Source organism: Cheilinus undulatus, linkage group 11 (genome assembly GCF_018320785.1).
Source record: "Cheilinus undulatus linkage group 11, ASM1832078v1, whole genome shotgun sequence".
NCBI lineage: Eukaryota > Metazoa > Chordata > Actinopteri > Labriformes > Labridae > Cheilinus > Cheilinus undulatus.
This window is the reverse complement of record NC_054875.1, coordinates 18,539,791-18,559,202: the sequence shown is the minus strand read 5'-3', so window position 1 is coordinate 18,559,202 and position 19,412 is coordinate 18,539,791. Positions and strand designations below refer to the sequence as shown.

The 19,412-nt window shown below is 40.5% G+C and overlaps 1 protein-coding gene across 2 annotated transcripts in view; it reads right to left on the bottom strand.

Annotated features, from left to right (window-relative positions):
• Positions 1 to 1,883: 1,883 nt before the first annotated feature.
• acot7 (acyl-CoA thioesterase 7) overlaps positions 1,884 to 19,412 on the bottom strand; it is a 173,614-nt gene continuing 156,085 nt past the window's right edge. For both annotated transcript variants that reach the window (XM_041799647.1, XM_041799648.1), the window contains one exon: positions 1,884 to 2,370. In XM_041799647.1, coding sequence (XP_041655581.1) covers positions 2,251 to 2,370 — 120 coding nt within the window. In that variant the 3' untranslated portion in view covers positions 1,884 to 2,250. The remainder of the gene's footprint in view (positions 2,371 to 19,412) is intronic.

The following is a 19,412-nucleotide window of genomic DNA, read 5'->3' as shown; positions in this document are numbered from 1 at the left end:
TCATGCAGTTTACAAACATTTCTTAACAACTGTCAGTCCTCTGTATGAATCTCCTTGTACGGCTGCTAATCGAAGTCAATCCTGTTGCACAGCTAAATACCATTTTACTAATAAGGGAGCAAAAAGACTGGACACTGAAGAAGGTGTTGTGAAAGGATGATTCCAAGTTGGAGGTCTTTGGATCAAACAGAAGAACATTTGTGAGATGCAGAACAAATGAAAAGACGCAAGTACAGTGCTTCCCCAGTTACATGAAACTTGGCCTTCAGTTTCAGAGATGGTACTAGGGCTCACTCCAAACAATGCTGCAACTTGGTTTTGCAGAACACCAACTTGAAGTTGCCCTATCACACGGGCCGTATCCAGATCAGTCAAACGTGGCATGCCAATTCTTTGAGCAGATACCTACTGACCACTGTAAAAGGGCCCATGGTCACAGGTGCTGCCAATCAGGTGCCAATCAGGCACCACTGGCAGTACCTGGGGGTACCAGAAGCTCAAAACAAGAGTTAGTAGAAACAGCAAAATAAGTTGTTTGGCATTGGCAGAGAAGATTTGGTAAATTTTTCATGGGCACAACCCACAAACTCAGCTCTGCTGCTCATCCCACAAATGCATGTTCCTTACAGATGTGGCACCATTTAAAAGGGAAATAAACAGGCTTTCCAATGGTATAAGATTTTTTTTTTTTTTTTTGCCAAGAAGCATTGTTACAACAAAGAAATAATCTACCAAACACAAACTTCCTTACTTTTTGTGCTAAGTATACTTAGCACAAAAGTGTGTGTCCATATAAAAATTTTCCAAATCTTCTCTGCCAATACCAAACAGCTTATTTTACTGTTGTTCTTAACTCATTAAGCCTCTGGTACCCCAGATGCTGACAATCAGGAGCCTGATTGGTAACCTGTTAATTTCAGCACTGAGTCCATATGTGTGAAGAGGACATAGAGAACTCTAGTTTGATTGCTGCACCGATAGAGTAACATCTTTTGCAGGAGTGATGGTTTGGGGCAGTGTCTCCCTCACTGGTGGCTTGTAATCAGAGGCAATCTCAGTGCACCAAGATATTGAAATCAGATTCTGCAGCCAATGGCAATTCCATATCTCCACTGTCTGGGACTGAACTCTTTCCTCCAAGATGACAGCAGTCGCCCCACAGAGCAAGGTTTATCAGAGACTATTTTCAGAATTTGGCAGTAGAGATGGATCATCCAATCCACCAAACACCACACAAGAGTCAACATCAAAATAAGCTGTTTGGCATTGGTAGAGATTTGGCAAATTATTCATGGCATCAACCCACATAACTCATCTCTGCTGCTCATCCCACAAATGCATGTTGCTTTAAAAGGGAAATAAACAGACTTTCCAGTGGTATGAGATTTCACTTTTTTGCATACATGCATGCATAAAATGAGGATATATGCAGAGAGAGAGGCCCATACAGACATATTTATTCCTATATCTGCTCCATTGAGCCCTCGCATGTCATTTAGAGACAAAAGGAGTGAGACTGTGAGAAAATTGGGGTAGACAGAGGGACACATTGAGTGAATGAGAGGAGGAAAAGTGACATTGCCAGAGACTGGAGGTGGATGAGTACACGACATTAGGCAAGTGAGGGAAAGGCGAGCATGGCAGGGCACAGTGAACGCTGGATTCACAGTGTGACAGACGGGAATAAGAGGAGGAGAAGCAGGGAGGGAGGGGAAGGGTGGGCGTGGGAGATGCAAGTTGAGTCAAAGCCCCCAAGCTCCCCTGAATTCTCTGTGAAAGACACAGAGCTGAAAAGATGGATAGCGTGTGCCATCTCTACAAAGGGCATGCCCAAGACAATGACATCATCAAACAAGCAAGGACATGAAACAAGAGCCCCAAACTCACACTTGGATCTTTTATTCATTATTTTTCACTCACTTATTCATCATTTTCTCGCACTCAAATTTTTGCGTTGCATTCACATTTATCATAAAGTCTTCACCCTAAAATATTCCTACAACAAAATAGAAATCTTACTTGCACTGACAATGAAATTGCTTCAAACTATAGCTTAATAAAGATCTCCCCAAAAATAATGGATTACTTTGACATATACTCAGCTCAATGTGGACACTTTGGTGTGCTTTACAGAAAAATAATAGTCACAGGTTCAGGTTTAAAAGGAGGCTACAATTACACAATAGGAGACTAGATTTTTATAGGGTTTTACTGCAGGTGTGCCGTGGGTTATACTGTTGGTGGTGGGGTTTAACGTTGGTGAGCAGTAGCAGCAATCTGGCGCTCCTTTTCTGCCTGCCTCTTTGCTTTATTCTGGAGGTAACGCGCCTTACCCTCCTCTGCACGCCTTTGCTCCTCCTCTCCATTGATCTGAAGAAACAGAAAAAAAAAGAATTTGTTTTCAGACACATTTATCATTTCCACATATTTTGCACTGGAACGTTTCCACAACTGTTATTCTATTAACTGTGGGCATAAAGCTCTGATCTAATTTATCAGTCTGTGCTCTTGTTATTGCCATTCATCTTCTTAATGAAATATAGAATACATCATTAAATCACAGAGACATTGTGTGCTTTCAGAAGATACTTGGAATCTATTTAACCAAAGTTAAACACAACCTTGCAGAATCTGCAAGGCATTTGCAGGACATTTGAAATCTGTGAAACTGCATTTGTTTCAGAAGGAATTCACAAAATGTGAGAAAGCACATTACATTGTGACTCTGTTTTCTTCGTTCTGCCCACCGTATTTTTGATCCAACGTTGGCAGCAATGCTTAAGGATTCAACTGTCATTCAATCATGCTGTCTGTGAGGTGAGTTCTTTGTCATAAAATATCACTTTACCAGGACAACTGCATTCCAGTTTTCAAAACATTTTTTGTGATTTTAACAGTTAACTGACCTATAGCATAATTCCTATGGCTTGTTAATGATGATAAATGGTGACTGCTGCCCTTACAGTTGACATAACAAACAGGTCAGCAATGTTCAGGGTTTTTTTTAGTAAAAAAAAAAAAAAAAAGAACAAAAATCACAATTTTATCATATTTTATGTCTGGAAAGGAACAAGAGGAAATGAACAACAGGGTGAAATCTCCACAAAAAATGTGGATTCAAACAGAATGTATCCTCAGATTTTAAGCAGTGCAATTTAATAAAAAATCTACAGGTTGTGGCATAACTTCAGTAAGTATTTAGACCATAATCACTAGGATGAAGCATGATCAGTTTTCTGACACTGCTGGTAACAGTTGCTGCTTGGGTCAACTCACAGGGAGGTATCATAACAGTATCTTGGATAATTGAAGTGCCAAAAGCATGCAGCTTATCCCCTGGGATTCCTCAAGGGTCAGAACATCTATCCCTCTCTTCTTAATACACATACACCACTTGGTGCAGTCATTGTCTCTGAGTTTTTCTCTTAATATTACTTTGCTCTTCTTGTCATTCCAGCCAGATAACAAAACAGCCTCATTGATATCTCTAGATCAGTGGTTCGCAAATAGTGGTACACATACCCCTGGGGCTCATGAAGGCACTCCAGGGGGTATATGAGATTTAAAAAATAAATAAATAAATATATATATAAGAAAAATAGTATCCATGCAAAAAACCCTTGGATGTAACTTTTAAATATTCCAATAAAATATAAGTGTAAGTTCATAAACCGAAGTTAATATTTAGTAGGCTATTCAGTTTTATTATCCTAAAAGACCCAGAGTCTCCCCCATGGCAGGATGGTTTGACCCACCCTGGCACATGCCACATGACATCACCTGTCAGTCAATATTGTCTCAATTACTCTGTTAATAAATATGTGAATGATTTCTTTTTTTTTTTTTTAAGTTTAATTTTTGGGCCTTTTCATGCCTTTATTAGATAGAGAAAGAACAGTGGATAAACAAGGAAACAGGGCCAGACCCGCGTACATGGGTAGTGCCTTAAACCACTCAACCATCTGCGCACATGATTTCTTTTTTTTTTTCCTTTCTTTTTTTTTTTTTGTGAAGAAATGTTAATCTTTAACTAAGGTTATGATTTGAAGGGATATTTCAGAATTTTTGAAGTAGGGCCGTATGAGGTACCTCGCATTACAATTAGCCCCCAGTGATTTTAGTGAGCATTGCTCCTTTAAGAAGACTTGATGGTTGTGCTGGCCAGGAAGCTAGGCTATACAGCAAAACAGATGCAGGCTTTGGCTATCAGTTACATGCTCTTGCACTGAAACACTGGGACAAAAACACAGAGGCTTTCTAGGTATAAAATAAAATTCTTCAAAAATGTTGATAGCGTGTACGGTCAGGCCAACATTGTTTTATGACCCATTTTTACAAAAAACTCACTTCTTAAAGGAGCAAAGCTCAGTGAAATCACTGAATTTTGGTGTGCATATATCTTTATTTATAATGAAGTTAATTCTTTCTTCTTCTTTTTTTTTTTTTTTTTAAAGAAGTTGAAGACGTTCTGTGGTCTTATTTCAAACTAGTTCAAGAGAGACTTCTATAAAATGAGCAATGTTTTGCACACTGTTGAATTTTTTTTTTTCAAGATTTTTTTGGGGCCTTTTTGCGCCTTTATTAGATAGAGGAGAACAAAGGATAGATTTGGAAACAGAGAGAAAGGGGGGCAAGACATGTGGGAAATGGTGCCGCAGGCCGGATTCAAACCCAGGCTGCCCGTGTACATGGTGCACGCCTTAACCACTCAACTACCGGCGCCCCACACTGATGGTGAAAAGGACAAAAATGGGATATAGTGGCAAAAAGAAGTGGCAAAAAAAGGCAAAAAAGAGGAAGCAAGTGGTATTTAATGGCAACAGGCAGCTTAAATGGTTGAAGAATGGCAACAAAAATGATGACGGGGCAAAAATGGGATAAAAGTGGCAAATAATGGGCAAAAAGTTGCAAAAAACTGGTCAAAATGGGTAAAAAAAGTTGAAAAAAGTGGTGATTAATGGCAAAAGGTAGCTTAAATGGGTGAAAATTGGCAATTTCCCTTTTAAGGTTTTCTGGGGGAATAATATTTAAAATCAAGATATAAAAGAGCCACAAATAGTCACAAAAGAGCCACACGTGGAGTATCACTGGTTAACAGTTTTAAATCTATTATAGTATAAGCTACATGTATGTGATAGATAAAGGGGAGTGTTGATACATTTATTTGTGTGTTTGTGTAGGGCTCCTAGGTTGCTATGGTAACGAGTGCCCGCATTACATCATAGCTAATCAGTCACAGCTGAGATCAAAGCTAATTAGTCACACCTGTTAAATTTTCAGTTTGAGACACCTCAGAAAACTGAGTTGAGAGAGGAGTACATGCACTCAAGTCAATTTAAGCTTTGGTTGTAAAACCTAGCAGAGTACCAAAGATATCATGAGAATCAGCAGAAGTTGCTGAACGCGGTGATATGTTTTTTTATGTGTGGGAAGCAAAAAATCATGGTTCAAGAGCGAGTTCAAAAAGGGGTTCTGAAAGCCCCCCACTGAGAACCTCAGGATGAAAATTTATATTAAAGGAGACAGCCAGCTGTAGGGGTGTCATTCACGCTTTGAAGCTCACTGTGCCATAACTGTTGATCCTTTGACCTCAAATTTTTTGTGTGAGCAAGAGGAGATGTGTGGCAATGTTTGCAATTTAAATTATTTCTCTGGAGCAAACATTTTTTTAGAAGAGCAGTTTGTTTGGGAAGTTTTGCTTTCGAATCCTGAGCTCTGGCCCGCTCTAGCAGTGATTTCATCACTCTAAGCCTCTCATCTACTCCACTGTTAACGTGTGAGAGAGCCAAAATCTTCATTGAAGTTTGATCAGTGATTTTTAGAAATCTATAGAAGATATAAAAAATGTGAATCATTCCTAAATAGCTAAAGAGTTTGTCTTTGTTTTAAAGCAAAAATGAAGTCTGTACATGGCAATGAGCTGAAGTTAAAAGTCTTAGAAGTTGAAAGAGTTTTAGAGGATTCGAAGAGCTGATGCATCTGAAATAGTGTTATTTTAGTTTTAGAAAAAGCCAAATAGTTCAAAAAGTATAAATACTATAAAAAGTATTAAAAATAGCTGAAAAGATCACAAGAAGCTGAAGAGTATGGTAGTAGAATAGTGCAAATAGCCCAAGGAATGCCAAAGTAATGAGGAGTTGAAGAAAGCAGATTTGTGAAATTCTGCTATCTGTTTAACATTGTTAAACAAAGTTAAATATTCTAAAAATTATAAAAGTCAGAAATGAGAAAAGTCATAGCAATCAAATTACAAACAAACTGAATTTTTTAAAGCTTAAACAGTGTTGATATGACAAAGTATGAAGGAGGAGATAGCGGACACGTAAGAAGAATAATAACTAGAGAATGCAATTTCTGAAGAAATTGCGCTGATTTGCTAATTTGCTGAACAGCTGCGCTGAACTGCTAATGCTGAGTAGAAAAACACCCTGAAAGAAGCTAAAGGTAATCTTGAACAGCCACACAGACCTGCTAATGCTGGGTTGAAAAAATCCCTGAAAGAAGCTAAATGAATTCTTGAATGGCTGACACCTACCTGCTAATGGTGGGTTTGAAAAATCTGAAAAAGAACCTAAAGGTTATCTTGAATGGCTAAAACTGAACAACTAATAGTGGGTATGAATAATCTTAGAATGAAGCTCAATGTAATTTTGAATGGCTAAAGCCAAACTGCTAATGCAGAGTTATTAATTTTCCCTGAAAGAAGCTAAATGTAATCTTGAATCACTGATGCGACACTGCTAATGATGGGTAGACAAAAATCTCAGAAAGAAGCTAAATGTCATGTTGAATGGCTAAAGCCAAACTGCTAATGCAGGGTTTTCAATATTCCCTGAAAGAAGCTAAATACTATCTTGAATGGCTAATGCCAAACTGCTAGTGGTGGGTATGAAAAATCTGTGAAAGAAGCTAAGTGCTTTGCAGTTTGGCTCAAGTAAAACTGCTAATGCAGGGTTTTTAAAATTCTGCCAAAGAAGGTAAATGCTATCTTGAATGGCTCGTGCTGAAGTCCTAATGGTGGGTAGGAAAAATCTTCAAAAGAAGCTAAATGTCATTTTGAATGGCTAATGCCAAACTGCTAATAGTGGGAATGAAGTTTGTAGGGCAGAAGCTTATTGTAATGTTAAAAAAAAACCTGCATCAGTAAAGAAAAGAAAGACAAGTTTTAATCAAATAGAAAGTACTTTGGAAAATGCAACTAAAAATAATCCTTTAAACCAGCTTAATATACTGTTTAAAGGCCCAGGGCCAACTGCTGTTGTTTCAACTGCAAAGTAGTTACCAATAGAGACTCTTGATGTAGTGGTTGTAAAAAGCTTGTTGTAAAGAATTCTAACCTGATTAAACAGTAGCTGATCAGAAATGTCTTTGAAAGAGCTAAAATGAGAAAGAAAAAATAATCCATGATAAATGAGGTGTCAGAATTGGATCTACAGTGACAAAGTTTGACAGGTCCATCCTCCTCATTGTACCTGACTGGGCTCAGCCCAGCCCTCTGTGTGTCCCTGGTTTGATTTGGTTCACTTTCACACTGCTCTTTTGGTCAAGTGGACCAAACCGTCTGAACACCAACAACCTCTGCCTGCTAGTGGCACTTTCTCCACGAACAAACGCTGACTAAGAAGAACAAAAGGCATAGAAGAAGATGAAACTTCTTCGGTCTTTTCTTCCACATAAACAATAAAAAAACACCGAATTTACACTGTCTTGTGGTTTCTTCTCTTGCAATGTTGCATTATGAGCAGCCAGCAAGGTGGTTAGCTGTCTAGCATGTTGTCCTTTACATGAGACAAATAAATCAGCATGGACTACGACGTGTTGCCATGGCTACCCAGACACCAAGCGAGGTACCGACATGTATTTGAGCATATTTAATCACATATAAATCCGTATATCATTACGCTTTATGCCACTTCCTGCCTTTGGTTTACAAGTTGGTCCGCTTTGCTTTCACACCTCTAACGAACTGCACCAGGGCTCGTTTGGAAGCGGACCGAGACTCCCTGTTTTAAGCGGACCAGAGTCCGCTTGTTTGGTCCGCACCAGAGTTCGTGTGAGCTTTCACACCACCCCAAACGAACCGGACTATCCGGGGAAATGGACCAGAGTTCATTTAAAGCAGACCAAACAGCTCTGGTGTGAATGCACCCTGAATTAACTGCCAAAAGTTCTCTCCCATTGAAATGAATGGGGTTAGAAGTGACAGGAGAAAAATGGTTTAGTGAATTTAAAGGATCGCTGTGAAGAAACGATGAAAGATACGAAGGAGCTGAATCATTCTGAGATAGGCAAATCTCCGTGAATATTTAAGAGCTGGAATGGAGTCTGTAAGTGAAAGTATGAATGAGTTATAAGGTGTTGAATGAAGGTTAGAAGATGTGTGAAATGTGGAGGTTGAAGCCCTTTTGAACATTCTACCCATTGATTTCTACGGGGGGAAATTTTGGTGAAAAAAACTGAATATCTCAGAATGTTTAATGAATATTTCTTAGAAAAGTCATAGCAGTATTGTCCCTAATGAAGCTGAATCTTTTGAAATTTGAACGGTGAAAATCGGTTGAATTTTGTGGGAGAAGAAGCACGGCGAAAAAGTGAGCGGAAGAATAAATATAAAGAATTTTCACGCAGAATAACAATAGCTGTGGATGCTAAAGGCATTCGCAGCAATAAAAAAAATGGACGACGTGAATATCAATAGTGTGGATGCTTACTCAGCATCCCCACTAATAATGATACAGAAAATGGCTGACGCGAATATCAATAGTCTGGATGCTTACTCAGCATCCCCACTAATAAAGAAAATGGCAGACGCGAATATTAATAGTGTGGATGCCGACTCAGCATCCCCACTAATAAACCAGATACTTATAATACAGCACTGTTTAACATATTTTTTTCAGCCAAAAATGCTTTGCGTTGGGGGTACTTGGCTGAAAAAATATTCCTCTGGAGGTACATCACTGAAAAAAGGTTGAGAACCACTGCATCAGATGAAGGAAAGAACTGCCCCTTTAGCTCAACCTTTGTAAGACTAAGCTCCATGTCATTACAACCAGTTACCTTGTTCAACTGAAATACAGCTTGGACAAACTAAACTCATGTGCACAAAGTCTGTCTAAAGTCCCTGAAGAGCCCCTTTCCTTTTAAAAAAAAAAAGAAAAAAAAAAATAGATCTGTGATGAACATGTTTGCACAAAATGATCTTGATGCCGCTGATGATATTTAAACAATACTGATGATAATGATGATGATGATAATGATATTAAAGAGCTGTTGCTGTTAATGATGATGATTAAAAAAGATCTATTCTGTACCATCTAAACATGGCCTCTATGCATTGCCCATCAGCACCTCTATGAGACGGGGCTTGAAACTATTTGTTGGCACTTACTGACATTGTTTCCTCCTTGCTTGTGTTGCCTGTGTTTAACTTACAGATAAACATCACTGTGGACAAAAGTGTCTGCTAAAAAAATGTAAAAATGTAGATGTGGCCTTCCATTTATGAAATACATTGGCATTAAACTTTACTATTGATGGCACTTAGAATTCTGTGTTCTATTTTTAAATGTGCAAAGCACACTAAGGCTAATGAAGAGAAAAAATCGTCTCCTTATCTCAGTTTGGTTGCTGATTCATAGGTGGAGGCACTTAGCCTCCACAGTATAATTAGACTACCTAGCAACCTCATAACTCTAACAATAATTCCACAACCAGCAACAATGTCAACACTTACTTTCATGGTGCTGCTAGCTCTCCCACTACCTCTGCATACTGTTCTGGGGGAACAGGGGAGTGTGCTGTATGTAAGGATGTGCACCTACAGTCCCCTCCAAAAGTATTGAAACGGTTAGCCTGATTCCTTTATTTTTGCTGTAGACTAAAATCATTTGGGTTTGACATCAAAAGATGAATATGAGACAACAGATCAACATTTCAGCTTTCCAGGTATTTATGTCTTGATCTGATACACCACTTTGAAGATATTATTTGTTTATTTGTTCTCATTTTTCATGTGAGCAAAAGTATTAGAAAATTTGACTGACAGATGTGTTCTGTTGCCCAGGTGTGCCAATGACATTTGATTAGTCACACAATAAATAGTGCTGGATGTCTACGCTCAGTTTCAGATTTGGGTTTTGCCTGTGCAGACTGCATTTATAGAGGTGATTCCAATATGAAAACCAGAGGGCTGTCTATGGGTGAAAAACAGGTGATTGTGAAACTGAGAGAAGATGTAAAATCAATCAGGGCCATGGCAAAAACATTGGCCATAGCCAATATAATCTTTAGGAATGTCCTGAAGAAGAAAGAAACCACTGGTGTACTCAGTAACAGTCGTGAATGGTTAGACCCAGGAAAACAGCAGCAGTTGATGACAGAAACATTGTGAGAGCTGTAAAGAAAGACCCTAAAACAACTGTTAGTGACATCATCAACAACCTCCAGGAGCAGGAGTGAAGGTATCATCATCTACTGATCACAGAAGACTTAATGAACAAAAGTACAGAGGCTACACCAGAAGATGTAAACCACTCATTAGCAAGAAGAACAGGAAGGTCCTGCTGGAATTTGCCAAAAAGTACAGGGACCACCCTGAAAGATTCTAGGACAATGTTTTATGGACTGATTAGACAAAAATGAACCTTTACCAAAGTGATGGAAAGGCTGAAGTTTGAAGAGAGAAAGAATCTGCTCATGATCCCAGATATACAAGCTCATCTATGAAACAAAGTGCAGGTAATGTCATGGCTTGGGCTCGCATGGCTTCTTCTGAGACGGGCTCATTAATTTTCATTGATGATGTAACACATGATGGTAGCAGCAAAAGAAATTCAGAAGTCTACAGAAACATTTGGCCTGCCAATTTAGAGAAAGATGCAACCAAACTGATTGGGAGATCCTTCATCATGCAGCGAGATAATGACCTAAAACACACTGCCAAAACTACAAAGAAGTTCATCAGAGGCAAGAAGTGGAAGGTTTTAGACTGGCCAAGTCAATCTCCAGACCTAAACCCTCTACAGCATGCATTTTACCTGCTAAAGAAGAGACTGAAGGAAGTAACCCCCCAAAACAAACGATTGAAAGAGGCTGTGGTGAAAGCCTGATAAAGTATCACAAAAGAAGAATGTAAAAGTTTGGTGATGTCAGTGGGTCACAGGCTTGATGCAGTTACTGCAAAAAAAGGATTTGTAACTAAATATTAAGTCTTATTCACTTCAATGTATTTAAGTCTCTCTGCTCCAATACTTTTGCTCACCTCAAAATTTGATGTTCCATCACAAATAAAGCTATCTCCTAAGTGTGTATCAGATCCAGATGTAAATACCTGGAAATAAAAGCTGAAATGTTGATCTCTTGTCTCGTATTCATCTTTTTATGTCAAACCCAAATGTTTTCACTCTACAGCGAAAGTAAAGAAATTGGGCCAACCACTCCAATACTTTTGGGGGGGAGTGCATATGTTTGTGTGCTATTTGTTAGGTAACATATTAAGCTGTTTTAAAAGAGGGTTTTTAGATGGAGGTCCTGTTTATGCACACCAGGTGGTTGACAGATTAAAGAGCACCTGTCACTCAGCACTCTAGGTATAAAATTAACAGATGGCACCTTAACTTCAGCAAGAGAGTAGAGTAGGAACAGATTTGACAAAATTTCATGCAAGGGACAAGCCCAGAGGTCATGGCTCAAATGCAATGAAAACATTAAATTAGTGATCCTGAGCCACAAATGGTGAGATTCTCTTCCCTGTAGAGCAGATTCAGGTGCATAAAGATGTACTATTGGTGTGTTTGTTGTATGCTGGTTACATAACAGTGAACATACTGCTCAGTCAATTTTGCTTTTGCCATCCAACTGAAAGTAATGGATAATTCCAGTTTGTTGACTTACAAGGAAAAAAGAGACCACGCTTCCCTTCAATTCAAGTGTTTTTAGAAATGCATCTCAACAATAACACAATTCTTGCTGTTTTTTCAAAGTGTGAATTTCTTACTCAAAATCTGTAACAAAATGCTCAACCAAGAATTGTCAGATCACTTTCAACTGTGTTAAAGTCACTGATTGTGTATAGACTGACAGCTGTTAACATTGATCTCTGCATGTGTAGACTTCTTTCATATCCTGTGAGGAATATCAGTTTATCTTATTTTGGCTATATTAGTAATTATTCTTACAAACATATCGTCCATCTAAATAGTACATGATGATGGAACAAGTCATAAAGAAACAGTAACACCCAGGGTTTTTTTTTCTTCTTAATCACTACATAGTAAGCATGCATCTTCTCTAAAGTGGTGACCTGAGTCAGTGATGCAAGTCATTATACATTACATTATAACTTGCTCCCACTTCTTCCTTGCTCAGCTAACATGGTGCTCTTCAAATACTCGCCCCAGCAGCTTCTCAACCTCATCTCTTCTGGTCGACAGCTGGAGAGACTTTCTAAAAAATCTGGCCTCACCGTCCATCTGGAGGCCTATAAAGAGCATGTGCGCTCCTACAAAGAAGCTCTCTCCAGAGCAAAGTCCAGCTACTACTCATCTCTCATCAGTGACCAGCAAAACCATCCCCGGATGCTCTTCTCCACAATAAATCGCCTTCTCCGGCCCATTGACAACCTTCATTCCCCAGCCAACTTCGACCGCTGCCCTAGAAACCTGCAATTTTTCCAGGATAAATTTGCCTCCATCCAGTAGCAACTTTCATCTGGACCTCCACCTCAGGATTTCACTTCACACCAGGACACCGCTCCTCCGCCTCACTGCTGTCTTTCCTGCTTCACACCCCTGGACACTCTCCAAGTGACCGAATGGGTCAAGAAGGCCAAGGCATCCACCTGCTCTCTCGACCCCATGCCCACACCACTCGTGAAAGCATCTCTGTTCTGTGCCCCATCATGGTAGACATCATCAACACCTTATTATCATCTGGAATTGTCCCCTCATCCTTCAAAACTGCCTCAGTAACCCCCATCATCAAGAAGCCCGGGTCAGACCCAGAGGACCTCTCCAGCTATCGACGGATCTCCAACCTTCCCTTCATCAGCAAAATTCTCGAAAAAGCAGTCGCTGCCCAACTCCAGCAACAATGTCCAACCATGAGCTCCATGAACCTCTCCAATCAGGATTTCATACTCACCACAGCACTGAGACCGCCCTTATCAAAATAACCAACGGCGTCCTCACAGCTGCAGATTCTGGACACAGTAGCCTCCTCATTCTCCTTGACCTAACCGCTGCCTTCGACACAATATCCCACACCATCCTCCTCGACCGCCTGTCTCACCATCTTGGCATCACTGGTACAGCTCTCTCCTGGTTTCACTCATATCTCTCACAAAGAAAACAGTTTGTTACCATTGGCACCTCTCACTCATCCCCCGCCCCAGTTAACCAGGGCGTGCCTCAAGGCTCTGTTCTTGGACCTCTCCTTTTCACCATCTACATGCTTCCCCTTGGACAGATTATTCACAAACACGGTCTCAGCTTCCTCTCTTATGCAGATGACACCCAACTCTACCTCAGCACCAAACCATCCACCCAGCTCCCTCCCCACTCCCTGGTAAACTGCCTCCACGACATCAAAGCCTGGGTGACATCTAACCAACTCAAACTCAACAGCAATAAAACAGAGCTCATGGTTGTGGCCCCCAAAGCGCTGCTGCAGAAGGTTGGAGATCTCATGCTCGATGTGGATGGGACCTCCATCTGTACGTCCTCTGAGGTCCGAAACCTGGGCGTCATCCTGGACTCCACCCTTTCCTTCTAGTCCCACATAAAGTCTGTTACCAAATCTGCCTTCTATCATCTCAAGAACATCTACAGACTCTTAACCATCACTCCCTGATTCTGTGGCTGAAACACTCATTCATGCTTTCATAACCTCTGGCCTGGACTACTGTAATGGAGTCCTGTCTGGAGTACCCAGCAAAACCCTGGACAGGCTTCAGTACATCCAAAACTCTGCAGCTAGAGTTCCCACCTGCACTAGACCCTGGCAACACATCACTCCGACCCTCATCCACCTCCACTGGCTCCCTATTAAGTCCCCTATCAACTACAAAGTCCTCCTCCTCACATACAAATCTCTCCATGCTCTGGCTCCCCAGTACCTTTCTGATCTCCTCCATCCATACACACCATCCCGTAACCTTCGATCTTCAGATACCGGCCTACTTTCCATGCCCAAAACCAAACTCCAAACCTATGGAGACAGAGCCTTCAGCGCTGCAGCTCCCACCCTCTGGAACACTCTTCCTGCAGACATCCGTAGCGCTCCATCTCTGGACATTTTCAAAAAACGTCTCAAGCACCCCCTGTTCACCACAGCCTACAGTCTTCACTAAACCCCCCCTTACACTCATCCTACCCCTCACATAGTTTGTCCATGTCTATGTGTTCCTGTAAAGCATCCTTGGGTTTCTTGAAAGGCGCTATATAAATTCAAGATATTATTATTATCATTATTATTATTATAACTTTTGAGTTTTTAACTATGCAGATATGGATATGCAACTGCCTTAATACTGTTATTGTGTGCAGTGATTAAACACATATAATTGCTATATTAATTAACATTGCCAACTGGACTGCAGGCACAGTAAACTGAAATTGTCATTAACAAATTATTATATTAAACCCTGACACAGCTGGGAAGACTACCTCAAAGTGAGGTCGTTAATCACCCTATTTTAACTCTGCTAATGTACTGTACTTACCAAGCACATCCTTCTGAAGGGCTGCGGCCCTGAGACTAGTGGAAGATATATTTTAGAAAAATTTAATTAAATATTGTGTGAGCAGTAGATTTTTCAAAAGTTATTATGTTCAAACTATTACTGGAAGAGTGTATTTCTCTGCAGTCAAGATATACAGCTATTGCTATGTGGTTTAAGGTGACAGAGAGTGACATAATTAAATCTAATAAAGAAAGCCACTGAGTAAAAAAAGGCATCCTCCACTATTTGAGTTTTTGTGAATATGCAGAACTGATGCCCAAAGGCTTCAATATGATCAATAAAGTAAAAAATAGGGATGAAAATCAATCAAAAACACACAATAGTCCCTCTCAGCTGCAGTGGAGCAGGAGACGTTCGCCCCTCCACGTCGCTTTGGCAGTTTTTCTATTGTCTCTTTGGTTCATTTAGAACCAAAGAAAAAAAGAAAAAACATTATGAATCAAATGGTTAAAAATGTTCATGTCTCACTGTGATTTGTTGCAGGCTTTTAAATGGACCATAAGTTTCAAAACTTAACCAAAATTAAGAAAACTAAACTTATGAAAAATAGAATTTAAAAAACAACTAAAAATACAATTTGAAGTAACTGCCAGACTATCTCTCTTGAGTCATTTTTGCCAGTCCTAAGCCCAGATAAAGAATGAGGGTTGGAATTGTGACATTATAAAAACAAGAATCAACAGAAGGAAGTTCATTTGTAGTTCTAAACATATTTAGGGTCTTTTTTATTCACTTTTTTCTCTCTCATGACATTATTCCTCTCTCTGACAGCGTTCATTAAAAAAAAGACTCCAGGTCTTAACACACATTTGACAATATCTGAACTGTCAAACTGCTCAGTCATTTTTTAAGGAGGTGGCCCATTTCTAATGTAGCCTACATAATTATTAGGCTGCTATACTACCTGTGTATTTGATATGCTGATAACATGACTGAACTACATCACAGAAATCTTCATATGAACAATCTACATTAAGCTTATTTCAATTATCAGTATGAAAGAATGCTCAATGCATCTCTATGTCTCCTGATATAGGTGGTTGAGATTGAGATTAAATCAGAGGCAGGGGCAGTGGAGACAGCTCTGTTGCTGAGGTGAGTGCTGAAAGGTGACAGGCAGTTTTTTTCTGCAAAGAGTAGGTCAGTGCTTGCTACAAAGCCCGAAACAAGTTTAATTTCTAAAAATCAGATGCAAATAGAATAAAAATTAAATGAAATTAAATAGAGAATAAAGTGTCAAAAAAGTTGTCAGTGTCAGTCCTCTGTGTATTACACCAGAACATAGTAGACAGTAATTGCAGACCATGCAGGCTCCAAGAAAAAAACAATGAAAGAGGGAGATAATTTTCAATCTAAAAACATGATAAAATGCACCAGCATACGAGAAATTGCATCTGCTTCTTGTAAAATTTCAAACTAAATTCAACCACTAAAACTAATTTTTCTGTTCAGGAATGCAAGTAAATAACTATTATTTGACATATTAATCAAGAAATAATAATGTGCTTTACTATTTTTTTCTGTTTTTTGTAAAACAGTAAATTTGAAAATTCATGGATAACAATAATAGTAATTCTATTTTAGCACTAAAAATATCATTTGGGTTAAAGAGCTTCTACATACTGGTGTATTAACCATTGCAGAAACATAAAAAATGATTTTAATAATTACCAATGCTGTTAGTTTAGGACAGCTGTGGCATAAACCTTACTTTGGGTGGTGGTCAAAAAAATTTGTTAAGCACTGAACATGCTACTTTGAATTTGAATTTTGGAATCTTTTAACCTTGCAAAGCAGATGGAAACGTCTGTTTCTATGTTTCTCACTGGCGAATCCATCTTGCAAAGCTCCCGTCTGAACCGTTTGGGCCCGGTTAGAAAGTGACAGGACCAATCAGTGACGAGGGGCAGTACTTTCAGGTGGAGTCATGACGTAAGCAATCAGCAACAAGAGGCCGGTGCAATTATGGTAGAAGAGCTTAGCGTGAATGCTGCTTAAAGCGCCAGTTTTATCAGAACTTGATGAAATTTCTTCATTTAAAGAAGAACAAAGAACAGCAGTGAGTTGTTTTCTTTTCAAAAATGACAAAAGTCATGTACTGACATGTCTATAGTCACCATGGTTCACGTTATTCCTTGCTAGCTGCGCATGCGCACCTCGGTTGAGGCTACGTCACGTTTTGTTGCTCTTATTGGCTCATAGAGATGTGACAGACAGAATGTTCATCCAATCATACTCTGAGTGTTTTTAAAAGCCTCTGCCCTTTCCCGCATTCTTAGTATTGAAGGTTTTCCAGATCTGACGTGTCACGTTAGGAATCTTTCAGAGCACGGCAAAAGAAAGCATCATGCCACTTTAAACCTCCTGTCGCTGAATGATGCTGAAGGAATGAGCATGATGCAAACACCAAAAAAGCAGATGAGGCAGAGAGGCAGAGATATATACATCTAAGACAATATCTTAGATAGAGATTCATTCTGTCTTTTGTTTAAACTGTACTGTAACAATTTCTTTTAGTCAGACAGGAGCGTTTGTTTACCTGCCTTACATGTTTCAGCTACTTCCTGTAGCCTTCCTCAGAAAAATCACATGATGGTAATGTGACATGTAGGGACGGGACCGATCCGGTACCGATCCAATCCAATATCGGTATCGGGTCCGATATGGACGTAATTAATAGACCCTGTGGAGGGTGCTCTGGGAGTATGGGGTGCCGGACCCCTGATAAGGGCAGTTCGGTCCCTGTACGACCGGTGCCCTAGCTTGGTCCGCATTGCTGGAAGTAAGTCGGACTCGTTCCCAGTGTGTGTTGGACTCCGCCAGGGCTACCCTTTGTCACCAGTTCTGTTCATAACTTTTATGGACAGAATCTCGAGGCGCAGCCAGGGCGTTGAGGTTTGGTGGCCTCAGGATTAGGTCTCTGCTTTTCGCGGATGATGTGGTCCTGTTGGCTTCATTAGACTGGGACCTCCAGCTCTCACTGGAACGGTTCGCAACCGATTGTGAAGTGGCTGGGATGAGAATCAGCACCTCCAAATCCGAGACCATGGTCCTCAGTCAGAAAAGGGTGGAATAACCTCTCCAGGTTGGGAATGAGATCCTGCCCCAAGTGGATGAGTTCAAGAATCTCGGAGTCTTGTTCACGAGTGAGGGAAGAATGGAGCAGGAGATCGACAGGCGGATCGGTGTGGCGTCAGCAGTGATGCGGTCTCTGCATCGGTCTGTCGTGGTGAAGAAAGAGCTGAGTTGAAAGGTGAAGCTCTCGATTTACTAGTTGATCTACATTCCCACCCTCACCTGTGGTCATGAGCTGTGGGTTGTGACTGAAAGAACGAGATCGCAGATACAGGCAGCTGAAATTAGTTTCCTCCGCAGGGTGTCTGGGCTCTCCCTTAGAGATAGGGTGAGAAGCTTGGCCATCCGGGAGAGACTTGGAGTAGAGCCGTTGAGAGGAGCTGGATGAGGTAGCTCGGGCATCTGGTCCGGATGCCTCCTGGACGCCTCCCTGGTGAGATGTTCCGGCCAAGTCCCACTGGGAGGAGGCCCCGGGGAAGACCCAGGACACGCTGGAGAGACCATGTCGCTCGGCTGGCCTGGGAACGCCTTGGGATCCCCTGGGAAGAGCTGGACGAAGTGGCCAGAGAGAGGGAAGTCTGGGATTCTCTGCTTAGGCTGCTGCCCCCGTGACCTGATCTCGGATAAGCGGAAGAAGATGGATGGATGGATGGATAATAGATGGGATATCTGACTGGCGGCGCCGATCCAAGTGACCGATCCAAATCCATCCTACAGTTTGTGGTAGACCATGAACGCACCACAGTCTAACACAAGACAGTCTGTGTGTAACTGAGTGAGTATTAGTTTGGATATTCTTAGCGGTATAATTACCTAGTAGATTAAATGTAAATCTGTATTTAGAATAGTCAAAACTAGTCTAAAGATGAGAGAGCACAAAGAAGAGTGGGTGTGACGTTAGCCTGATAACAGACGGCGCTAGCATTGAAAGCTAGCGCCACTAGCGCCTTCGTTCCTCTTTGCAGATTAATATCATGCTCTGATATTTGGCCTCTTTTCACTTCGGATGAGTAGTCATACGTGAGCTTAACCCTTGACAGCCTACCTACCACTTTATTTCCATTTTACTCCTCTTAAAAACTGTCGCTAACTGCCATTAGCCACCAACAAACTACTGATTGTTGACATCGGGTAAAAGGTCAGAGAGGAAGGCTGCGGCCATTAACTGAAGCTACAGCAGTCTCTAGTGGCAGGAGGTCCGTTACAGTTTAAAAGAGCATTATAGACAGGGATTTCAAGCACATGTTCATAAAAAATGATAGGTAATTATTTTAACCGACTAGTAAATCAGTGTTTAGTAGTTCAACTAAATTTGTTTGGAATACATTAAAATTCAATTCAATTTCATTTTTTTGCTTTTTAACAAGAGGAGCTGGGTGGTTTACTACAGCTTCATGTAACCTCACACATTATACCAACAACAATATCAATTGTTAAAAAATATAAATGTATTGGAATCAGTATTGGTATTGGCACATATTTATCGGAATCGGATCGGAACTGAAAAAAAGTGGATCGGTGCATCCCTAGTGATGTGTCTTGTAGGCTGCTTTTAAGGTTTTGTCAGACAGTAGGGGGGAGGCTTATGCCCCCT